At 48.9% G+C, this 11,509-nt stretch overlaps 2 protein-coding genes across 2 annotated transcripts in view; one reads left to right on the forward strand and one right to left on the reverse strand.

The window, feature by feature from the left end:
- LOC114861695 (uncharacterized) overlaps positions 1 to 3,392 on the reverse strand; it is a 37,458-nt gene extending 34,066 nt beyond the window's left edge. The window contains exons 1-3 of the mRNA XM_055512132.1: positions 3,260 to 3,392; positions 1,137 to 1,239; positions 397 to 620 (exon numbers count right to left, since the gene is read on the reverse strand). The gene's annotated coding sequence lies outside the window, so the exon portion shown is untranslated. The remainder of the gene's footprint in view (positions 1 to 396; positions 621 to 1,136; positions 1,240 to 3,259) is intronic.
- Positions 3,306 to 11,311, forward strand: pah (phenylalanine hydroxylase). The gene is made up of 13 exons (XM_029161205.3): positions 3,306 to 3,463; positions 4,271 to 4,390; positions 6,994 to 7,177; positions 8,174 to 8,262; positions 8,756 to 8,823; positions 9,106 to 9,302; positions 9,382 to 9,517; positions 9,598 to 9,667; positions 9,743 to 9,799; positions 9,873 to 9,968; positions 10,237 to 10,370; positions 10,448 to 10,563; positions 10,819 to 11,311. The coding sequence occupies exons 1-13, from the start codon at positions 3,392 to 3,394 to the stop codon at positions 10,860 to 10,862; spliced, it is 1,383 nt and encodes a 460-aa protein (XP_029017038.1). The 5' UTR covers positions 3,306 to 3,391; the 3' UTR covers positions 10,863 to 11,311.
- Positions 11,312 to 11,509: the final 198 nt, after the last annotated feature.

Genomic DNA, 11,509 nt, shown 5'->3' on the forward strand with positions numbered 1-11,509 from the left:
AGGACTGAGTTACTGCGGCGAAAAGCCTGAAAACACCTGCAGGAGACAAGTGCAGGGAAACTCTTTACTCGTCTCCCGTCGGACGCGCGGCCGAAGCAGCTCTCCTGAATGCAGGAGCTGCTGTTCGTCACCAGCCCTTCGACAATAGCCTGTCACAACATCATCACCTCGCTCAGCCGCGCGCGCCCCGCCGCCCTCACAGACTCATCGGCCCGGCGGCGGTTTCAATTAGCGGCCCGGAAAAAGGCAGCACGCTCAAATACCAGCGTGTGTCGTGAAAGCGGGAGCCATTCAACTTTGAAGTTATGTGTGCGCTTGTCGCTGAAGGAGGAGGGAGACGCAGAGAGTTAGCAAGAGTTTATGATGAATATGGAAGCATTGTTCAGCCATGCTTACCTCCACAGGGAACCATCTGCTCCCTGTCAATGCATCACCTGCTCGTCTGAGCCGTCTCCAGGGCAACGATGGGTGGGGGGGGGGGGTCCGGAGAGCTTCTGGTCTCCGATGGGAGGGGCTGTCGATGGGGACGGAGAGGAGCGGGACGGGAGGATGGGGGGGAATGATGGCAGAGAGGTAAGTTGGTGAATGTTGCCCTCTGCTGGTGGGAACAGAGGCGTTGCCTTCCATTACAACACAAGGACAGAAACGTTCATCAGCAAGACACTAAATCTGCTCAAAGTCCAGTCCAAGCCTCTCCTCACTATTTATGCATTTTATATAGAATATTTGTGAAAGCTATAAATAAGTCACATACCTCACTAGGATTGAAAGTGCCTGTGACAACATTTGCAGTAACTCTAATGACACCATGAGGTTCCTACTTTAACAGAATGTTTGTGCCACAAGCTGCAGGGCAGATTGAAATAAGTCGGCCTTTGATGGGAGACGCTGTCTACAGCACGCTGAACATCCGGCCTTGAGCTGCTTTTTGAAATTAGCCTCTTTTCAGCCGTTAGCTCCACTCAGTAATTCCTATATGAGCTTATTCAAAGTGGTCTCTAGTTCATAAGAGCAGACACGATGTCAAGCACTCGTCCTAAAGACACTTGTCTCCAGGGAGGAAACGCCCCGTCAAACTCAGGTGTGATTAGCAGCCGCAGACTGACGGCCTTCCTGTGTGTGCTCGTGTCGCTCACCAGGTTTTGTGTGGCGGGCCGCATGAATGTTGATCACTCGCAGAGGCCTCACTGACGCCTGCTGCACCAATAGGAGGGTGAGCGTTCTGCCGGTAACACAGACCTGAGGACAGATTACAGGACAAAAACAGAGACAGACGCTCTGTTTGTTTGTTCCATTATGGTCAACGTCAACAGCTTTGACTTAATGAAGTCTAAACGTCTAAACTTGTGATCGCGGCCTCTGGAGTTGACCCAGCGACCGCGTCCACGGGTCCAGGCTGGACCAGGTTAGTTTTCTGCTGAAATCATCTGCCTGAGGGTGAAAAGCCACCAGAAGGAAAGTAAGGGAGGTTGTGGAATACACTCATCAGAACACATTGATCCAATCTACACCTTGATCACATGTTGTGTAGGAAACTGTGATCAAACAATGGCAGAACAGCTACTGGGCCCCAAAGATTAAGAACAGTCAAGTCTTACAACCTGCTCAGGTTTTCTACTATGATGCCCACAAGACACATTGATTTGAGGTCCATGAATATCAGTCATTCGGGGCCAAGCGGCTGAACACTCAGACCCTGTCTGGCTCTGAGCTCCACAGCACCATGGATCTCATCTTTCTGATGCCAGGCCTGGCTCTGACTACACTACACAATCATGGGAGCGTTCCTGTCAGCTCCACGTGCGGTGGGCGACCAGTGGAAGGCCGTGCTTCTGCTGGGTGTAAAATTCAATTATCCAGCGGGTGAAGGTGTTTGAGCGCGTCCGCTGTGAGCGGCAGGCGCACGGCTGCCTGCTCCCAGCATGCGACAAGGGGGTTAAGAGCCAGAGAAAGGCCTCCATTATGCCGAGTGAGAACGGCCCATGTGTCTGGCCGCACGGCCTCCGCTCTCATTCACTCCCCTTTACAACTGCACCGCTCAAAGCCCCAAAGTTCCCTTCTCTTTTGTCTGCCTGCACTCTTTTCCTCCTCCTCCTCCCCCATTCTCTCTCTTGCTGCAGAAAAGAGCCTCCACAAAGCTGCAGTAAAAGCTGAAGTGGATCCTTTAACGCCCCTGTGGACGGTGCACATGCGGACGACGCTCACGACGTGTCCGTCAACTGGTCTATTTGTGGACGACAGCTCATGAAAGCACAATTAGGAATCTCTCAAGTGACCGATGCTCATCTCTAAACATGACTGTTGGTTCCCTCCCAGGGGTTAAGGGTCATCGTGGATCATGAATGAGAGACAGGATTCCAGTTGCTGTCATGTAGATACTTCAGAACCTGTTTTTATTGAGAAAACAGAAAGGTAGCATCGCCTCATCTGAGCCAAGCTCACACTAATGAGGATCAGTTACTTAGCTTTGTGCTAAGTCTCCACGGAGCTCTACACACACCCGCGTCACATGAAACACACCAACGAACGTGCTCATGCACACACTGGGTCACATGACGCATCCTTTAAAGCAAATCCTTCGTCTCCAACCTTGTGTAACTTCACTGTACCGAAGCAGCTTTTCTGTCCTGTTTCTGCGTCACCATCCTCAGATATGTAAAGTGAGGACAGCTGCTGCGTCTCTCACAGAGCGCTCTCTCGTGCCTGACTGATCATGAGTGTGAGGATGAGACTGAGGCCCCGAGGAGTTGTCTCCAACTCTATTAATGACAGTACTGTAAATGACTCAGCGGGGAGCTCTCGTCCGCTGAGGAGCATGAGGAGCCACAAATTACTAACAAGAAACAAAGAGGCGCCTTATGAGCCTCTGTCAAAATGAGAGTGGTGCTTCTGTGCATTTTTGCACTAGTCAATTCCATCAAGACAGTCTTTTAGACAGTCTCTTTGATTCATGTGTAATATATCAATGTCCCAATGTGTTTGTAATAATCTTCTTAGACAAATTACATACATGTGCTTTCTTTAGGATTAAAGGACACAGGATGAGGGATTATAGTTACAATAGAAGTAGTAGAAGTTTGTGTAGTCGCAACCAAACATGTTTCATTAAAGATGAATCAACCTTGCAGTTCACCTATGTTCAGGTCAGCCGGGTTGCACAAGCTCAGTAACAGACAGGAAAGCTAAACCCACATATGTGGGCAGACGACACGAAGCCAGATGTGATGTGGTGTTTGCCAACAGTCCCGTGACAACATACCGATGCAGGGGGGTGTGGTGTCACGTGGGCCGGGGGTTAAAGCAGGGAGGTTTTAAAGGCCGCAGCTCACACACACATTCCTCCAGAGCCCAGACCTTCCCCAGCACAGAGCTTCACCTGCGGAGCCACGCGATGGATGCTGCATACAAGAGAGTCAATGGAAACCACAGCGCAGAGGCGGAGACCGAGAACCCCGGCCCCAGGGTAAAGCTCACTTTGCACAACACTCTCAGATCCAAGCAGTTTGTGTAGAGGCAAAAAACAAAGAAAGCAGAGAGTCAATGATCATTGCAGGGAGAGAAGCACATTGACAAAAGCTGTCTGTTAAATACCTCAGTCAAGGATGTGACTGCTTATCTGACAGCTTCAGGGTCAGACGCAGCCCAATAAGTGAAAAGTGTAACTCAGAGAAACAGACAGGTCACTAATTGGATCATACACATATCAGGTCCTGTCTGTGTTAATTGTGTTCTCAGTGCAACAAAGGTGACAGTCACAGCTGGAATGTTCTCGTTCAACAGCAGACAAAGCAGAGGAGTCTAGAACAGAGGGGTCAGCAGGTGTAGGCTGCATATGTGCAGTGTTCGGAGAGGCTGATGACATAAGATTTAAACGTTGCTGAAAATAAACAAACATATTTGGAATAATGCAGCTAAAATCATAATAGACAAATCTCTGAATGTTACATTTTGGCCCACGTATGTACTGTAAAAATGTGGTGATGGTCCAAATACCATGAATGAATGCTGAATGACAATCCACCTGGACCTTTGAGAGAGAGAGACACACATAGAACACGTCCAGGGTTCAAGTTAATATGCCTCGGGTGTGTGGGGCATAAAGTCACTACGCTGCCAAGCTGTTTAGGCTCCAAGCGTTAAGATCAAATGTCACAGCTTTCCAACAGCTTTCATGCTGCTTTCTTTTACATATGGCTGCAAGCGTCTTTTTCTACTTAACTGTGTGTGTGTGTGTGTGTGTGTGTGTGTGTGTGTGTGTGTGTGTGTACAGAAGAGAAGCGGCTCCATGTACCTGGAGGAGGAAACCGACAAGCAGTCAGAAGTCATCTCCTGCATCTTCTCTCTGAAGGAGGAGGTCGGAGCTCTGGCCAAGGCCCTGAGGCTCTTTGAGGTAACGCGTCTTCCTGCAGCGACACCGTGGACGCACGTCGTCCCCACCCACTCACTCAGCTCTCACAAAGAGGCCTAATGTCCCTGCTGAACCTGATCAGGAGCATGTTTTCACGCTCTGCGCTCATGACCGTCATGAGCGGCGCTAAGACTCAATGTCTTATTAGTTGTTAGTGATCCTCGGGGCTCACGTGCGGCACAAACACAAACACAAACCACCATTAGTGGATCTGCTCTGTATCTCACACCATAAAAGAAGACCTAAAAACATGTGTGAACCAGACCCCGTTAAGAACCAAACAGAGAAGGAAATGTTCTGGCTTGGTTTGGGCTAAAGGTGACCACGACAAGAAGGTGTTCATCAGTGACAGCGTTTACACACAGGTAACACACTGAACAGATCTCCTCCCTTTCAGATGGAGCTGGAGGCTGTTTCTTTATGCTAAGCTATGCTAACAAGCCTTTAGATCACCTGTAAATGTCTCATCTATACAAACCTGCTTTAAATGGACCCAATGTAACTATGGCCTGAGTCCAAGTTACTCATTAACAACTGACAGCTCATAGTGCACAAACAAAAATTAAAAATGCATCAGAATTATTTGATAGATTAATTTAAGAATAACAGAATAGATAGAAGAATTGATAGCACCGTAGGTTGTAGTTGATCCTTATTAACAGTCATCATCGTTACTGCATTCTAGTTTTGGTGGTCGTGTCCCTTTCTGACCTTTCACAGAAGGAACCTAAACCAACTGAGCTTATCTCATGAGTCAAGCCACTGGTTCCACAAACTCAACTCATACACATGTATGAGTACATGTTCACACAGAGGAACAGATTTGTCTGGGTTCATCATCACCCGAACCAAAGCATAACCTAAACTCTGCTTACGTTCAAATCCACCTCTGTCCTCACTGACTAACTTTAAATCCCCCCAAACACAAAGTCAGTGTTTTTGATTCTCTATTGACCGCATGTGTGTACGTGACTGGATGCAGGCTGGCAGTAAACATTGTCTGGCAGAGCTTCCACTGTTTGCCCTTCAGCGTCAATGTCTTATCAAGGTTCAACTTTGCTCTTTGTGTGAGCCAAACACAAAGCGTGTCTCCTGAAGAGCCCCATAACAAGCAAAACGCTGCATAAGGCTCAATGTTTTTGGTTAAAGATGAGTTATCCCCGGGCAGCTGTGGGGGGGGGGGGGCTGTCAGTGGGCAGACCACGATCGATACCAACCATGTGGCAAATGTTGCTTCTCCAAATGCAGCAGCAAACATCAGGATTCTGCCTGAACCTATGAGCTGCCGTTTCCCTGATCCTCCCCGCTCCACCCCCACCCTCCTCTTCCTCGCACGTCCGTGCTTTTTATGAAGCAGGGCCCTCCAGTGTAACCGGGCTCAAACACCTAAAGCTGCAGCTTACAGCAGAAAATGAACATCTGGCGGTGCTGATGTTCAGCCAAGCGACCGCAGCATCTATCACATGATGGGTTCGTCCTGATCTCCCATTGAGAAAAGTTGCTCACCAAAGCGGACGCGCAGTTTATCCCCATGGGACTTGGAGCCCATGTGACACAGCAGCGTGGTCCTCATGTGACTGACCTTCACCTCGCTCCTCGGTCAGGGCTGACAGAAGGGTAAATGTCACCTGCCTTACAGGGAGGGACGGCTCAGAGAGGTACACAAATCTGACAAACGAGCCCTGCACACGGCAGGCTTTAGGATTTAGGCCCAGCCATGTGAAGCTGGAGCAGCAGCTTCACATGCTTTAGTCCTGTGTGTGCAGAGAAACACTGACATGAGTTCCAGCTCCAGTAAACCAGTCCTTTACATACGGTTTGAGGGCACATGGTTTTATAAACCCTGTGCTTCACCTTATCGGAAGTAAACTGCAGAATACAATAGATCAAGTTAGATTTTCAATTCAAAATTGCTTTTCCTCTTTAATGTAAAAGCAGCAGTAAATCCTGGGACAGGGTACAGATCGTAACGTGCAACAACAAACCAATCATCTCTTTATTCACACGCCAACTGGGACCGCGGGCATTTCCATGTGTCTCCCGAGGGATGCAGCAACACGTCCCCCTTAAGCCATTATGTCAAATAGGATCCACATGGGAGAAAAATGTGAGGCCCTGCTGCTCACGCCCTATCTACTTAGCCTATAGTAGACAGAGAGCAACAAACTCCCACTCCCTCCTCCTCACTAGTTACCCAAACCAAAAGCATTGTTGATGGTAATTACCACCTAAAGATGGAGCCTCAGCCCAAAATGAAAGAAAACATGTCAGTTGTGTGGGAAATATACTTTTCATGACTGGAATGGAATTTAAAAAGCCTAAAAGCTGAAGGTGTGATTTATCTGAACATTTAGTAGTAATGTCCATCCTGACAAACTCCCAGTCAGCTCAAGTGCTGACCTGAGGTCAAATACTAACTACACACCGCCCTCTAGTGGTGGAACCGAGGCAGCGCTGCAGGCAGGTGCAACCACTGCTATTAGAAACATTCTGCCTTCAACCGCCAGAACATGGCCTAAAACATATCTGAGGGTGAGCATCCAAACAACTAAAGGCCAAAACCTAGGTGTGGCTTATTTGTGCAGGAGAAGGGCATCAACCTGACGCACATCGAGTCCCGGCCTTCACAGATAAACAAGCACCAGTACGAGTTCTTCATCAGCGTGGACTCCAGCTGCTCCCAGGTGCTGGATGAGGTCATCAACAGCCTGCGGACACAAATCAGTGGCCACGTGCACGAGTTGTCGCGCAACAAGGAGAAGGACACAGGTTAGCGAGTGGACGATCAGAAGCTAATTCTGAGTTATGTTTGTCGGCGTCTTAAAATGATTTCAAACGTTTCTGTGGAGCCGTCTGCACCAGATGTTACAGCACCCACTACTGTGGCGCTAGATAACCAACCTCAGTAAACCTCACGTTAGGCCCATGCTCCAACATCACCGTCCCCAGAGCGATGCGCGTGAATTCAAATAAATCCAACCAGTCCAGCTGAAATGACCCATTTATCAAGCGAGCACAGCGCTGGTGGCTTGTTAACCCTCAAGCCAGACTGGGTAATGGACAGCCAGCGCCGCCGACGAGACGGATGGCCCAGCGGCCACATCTAGACCCCTTCTATTAGTTGTTTCCACAATGACATTAGTTTAGCTACTGGGGACCAACAGGCCTGGCACCAACAGTGCGCCTCTGTGTGTGAGCCTCAGCTGAACACAGGGCAGGAGAACAAGCCAAGGTCACGACGGGCCCAGACAGACAGGGCCACCAGGGCTCCTCCTTCAGCCTCGGTGTAGACACTGTGGTCTACTGGTCAGGGTCAAGTGAATGAGTGGACATTTATGGGGACAGTCTGTTTATGAAGGGAGCCTGGCAGAGCTCGGCTGTCCTCAGGGGCCTCGGGCTGGACCACACTGCACAAATGTAGATTGATGATTGGCCCCAGTGTTATTTAAGGGTCATAAATCCACATGAGCGAGCAGATGCCCCTCGATTACTGTCCTGCTGAGTGTCAAACTGACACGTTCCTGAAAAAAATGCCGCAAGCAAAGCGCCGCGTACATCACATGACATCAGTTTCCTTTCTGTTCATGTGGATCACTCAAGAAATGTGCTGATTAATCTGGAGCTAAAAATATTTTGACATTTCATAAAACAAGCAGCAAATCTTGTGATTTTTACTCCTAATAAATTACTATTAAGTGCTTCTATCTATACAACATGCCTATTCTTCCCTTATATTTAGTGTTAATCACTGTTATTATCCCACAGTGCCATGGTTCCCCAACGACATCCAGGACTTGGACCGCTTCGCCAACCAGATCCTGAGCTACGGCTCTGAGCTGGATGCGGATCACCCAGTAGGAACTGACTCATCCATCACTGTCTGTTTGCTACATCCTGTGTGCGTGTGTGTGTGTGTGTGTGTGTGTGTGTGTGTGTGTGTGTGTGTGTGTGTGTGTGTGTGTGTGCGTGTGTGTGTGTATCACACCCACGCCCCTTATGAAAGGCAGGGCTGTGGAGATGACAGGCCGCGCTCCCGCCGTCCTTTCTAATGGAAAACTATCTGGACACACAAATTGATGTCATTGCTTTAATTGAGCCCCTGTAATTATAGATAATTGCTCCCTTTTGCCACCGCCATTAAAGCAGAATGTATTCATCAGGAGCTGAAAACACTCTACAAAGGCTTCATTTGAATATGTATTTGCGTGCTCTTATTAGAGGTGGAGTGCATAATGCTGGCCACAGGGTCTGGCCTTAGCGGAGGATTTTCACTCTTTGATTTAGCCGTGAGAGGCCAGATCATGAGATCTAACAGGCCTTTCTTTATGTGTGTGTGTGTGTGTGTAGGGCTTCACAGATCCCGTGTACAGAGCTCGCAGGAAGGAGTTTGCCGACATCGCCTACAACTACAAACAGTAACTGCTCTTTTCTCGTCCGCTCTGTTTGAAAACAATCAGGAATAAATAAGAAGTAAATGAAGGCGAGCTAGTGGCCGACGAAGCAGCCTGGTCTGAATGAGTGTGTTGCTGAGGAGGAGCATTCACAGGGACCACAAAGGAAACCATTTACATAGTGTAGCTGTGGTTGAGCCGAGTGATGAAGAGCTCCAGGGCCAAGCTAAAATAGAAATACTAACAGGAAGGAAAAGAGTGATTGTACTTGAGCAGTGAGGCACTGATCCTGCGTCTGTGTCCCAGTGGGCAGATCATCCCCAGGGTGGAGTACACGGAGGAGGAGAAGGCCACGTGGGGCACGGTGTTCAAGGAGCTGAAGACTCTGTACCCGACCCACGCCTGTCGGGAGCACAACCGGGTCTTCCCCCTGCTGGAGAAGTACTGTGGCTACAGGCAGGACAACATCCCACAGCTGGAGGACGTCTCCCGCTTCCTGCAGTGTAGGTCCCTCGGCACATGACGGGTGTGCAGCGTGAAGCCCGGCCTCTCACCCTCCCTCCCTCCCTCCCTCCCCCGCAGCGTGCACAGGCTTCCGGCTTCGCCCCGTGGCCGGGCTGCTGTCGTCCCGCGACTTCCTGGCCGGACTGGCCTTCCGCGTCTTCCATTCCACGCAGTACATCCGCCACGGCTCCAAGCCCACGTACACGCCTGAGCCGTGAGTGTCCGCCCTGCACGCGGGACAAAACAAACGTGAGCCGCATAAAGTGAGGGAGGCATTTGTGTTTCCCGCTGCAGGGACATCTGCCACGAGCTGCTGGGCCACGTTCCTCTGTTTGCTGACCCCAGCTTTGCTCAGTTCTCACAGGTAGAACATGCGTCAGTTCTCACGGGCTGGTTCTCCCATCTATAGTCCTGCTTACTTTCATATGCTGATGTTTAGGAAATTGGCCTGGCCTCCCTCGGGGCCCCTGATGAGTACATTGAGAAACTTGCTACAGTGAGTACTGGTTCCCATCGGCAGGTCCTGGAAGCGTCTTGGTAAGGTCACTAATTCTCCTGCTGACCTCCAGGTGTACTGGTTCACCGTGGAGTTCGGCCTGTGTAAGCAGGGCTCAGAGATCAAAGCCTACGGCGCCGGCTTGCTGTCATCGTTTGGGGAGCTGCAGGTAAGGGATGACAGGAAGCGGGGAGGCACTGGGTTAGTGGTTCACAGAGAGCCGGGTTTAATGTGTCACTGGGGGAGTCGGACTGCCAGCTCAGCGGGGGGGGGGGTAAAGTGGTTCACTGGGTGAGCGAGCAGCTATGGAGGTCACAAGTTACATCAGCAGAGGATGTTCACGCGGCCGAGTCGCATCGACACAAAAGCCCAGACTTCAATCACACTGCACTTCCTGTTTGCCCACAACTGTGACGAGGAGAGGCCATGTCTTTCAGTACTCTCTGACAGAAAGTCCCAAACTCCTGCCCTTCGACCCCGACAAGACCATCGTCCAGAAGTACCCCATCACGGAGTACCAGCCCGTTTACTTTGTGGCCGACAGCTTCGAAGACGCCAAAGAGAAAGTCAGGTATGAAAACGGGGCTTCCTCCTATTTTCACTCTGTTTTTCTACAGAGAGATGAGCGTCAAACGTGCTTATCCACAGGAAATTTGCCGCCACCATCCCAAGGCCCTTCACAGTGCGCTACAACCCGTACACGCAGAGCATCGAGATCCTGGACAACACGCAGCAGCTCAGGAAACTGGCCGACAGCATCAGCAGTATGTGTCACACATATGACATCAGCCGTTACACAGAAGTTACAACACGGACAAACGAAGCTGCCGCTTCATCCGTCCAACGTTCTTCTCTTCTTTTTTGATCATCTTAAGCTGATGCCACTGATGTGGAGGGTTGTTATCATTATTATAAAGGATTAGAACCAATGATAAAAACATAACTGAGGGACTGAACTAAATAATAGGTACAAAAAATGAAACACCTTTGCAACATTTTGTTGTTTCCTCTCATTTCAGGTGAAGTGGGGAAACTGTGTGAAGCGCTGCGCAAACTGAAATAATTGCAGCGACTGGAGCCAAACGTGGCCCAACGACCTACTCTACGTGGAGGCGGCGTTAATTTATTCCACCGCAGGCCTCTTGTCCTCCTGCTCAGCTTGCTTATAAATGAACACTCTGTGTTAAATCCAATTAGTAGGAAACATCCTTCTTGTGTTTTAGTTATCTGACTTGATATCAGGGAATCCATCTGTAACATTCAGCATTACTGCTGTAAAGTAAATGACTTTCACAATGTGTAATTTAGGCAGAAAGATGATCCAATTTTTTTTCTGTGCTTAACAAGTTCATATAATTTGTGTCACTGTGCATATTTTCAGTACAAATAAATCCTGTATTATCTCTTATAGTTTCTCTTGTGGTTGTAAAAATAATTTGTCTGCTTTACCTATAAAATATTACACTTGGTTATAGATTACAAAGCTTTAATAAAAAATGAACATTAATTTAACCAACTACAGTTTTATTCATTTTAACTTCAGTAAATGGTATTAACGTTTTCTCTTGTGTAATAATTACTGGCTTTGCGCGTCCATCTTTGAAGCTGCCATGGCTTCCTTTGCTAGAAGTCTATTTGGTAAAAACAGGAGTTAACGCAGCAGACATCATCGTTCGTTCGTTCTCTCTCAAATTTACGTACGCAGCTCAA

This window comes from Betta splendens, chromosome 9 (genome assembly GCF_900634795.4).
Source record: "Betta splendens chromosome 9, fBetSpl5.4, whole genome shotgun sequence".
NCBI lineage: Eukaryota > Metazoa > Chordata > Actinopteri > Anabantiformes > Osphronemidae > Betta > Betta splendens.

Excerpts from the sequence above, each read along its gene's own strand:
- pah (XM_029161205.3), top strand. The coding sequence starts at position 3,392 with ATGGATGCTGCATACAAGAGAGTCAATGGAAACCACAGCGCAGAGGCG. Across the intron at positions 7,178-8,173 it reads CAACAAGGAGAAGGACACAG|TGCCATGGTTCCCCAACGAC; the intron begins GTTAGCGAGTGG and ends ATTATCCCACAG. Across the intron at positions 9,303-9,381 it reads CGTCTCCCGCTTCCTGCAGT|CGTGCACAGGCTTCCGGCTT; the intron begins GTAGGTCCCTCG and ends CCTCCCCCGCAG.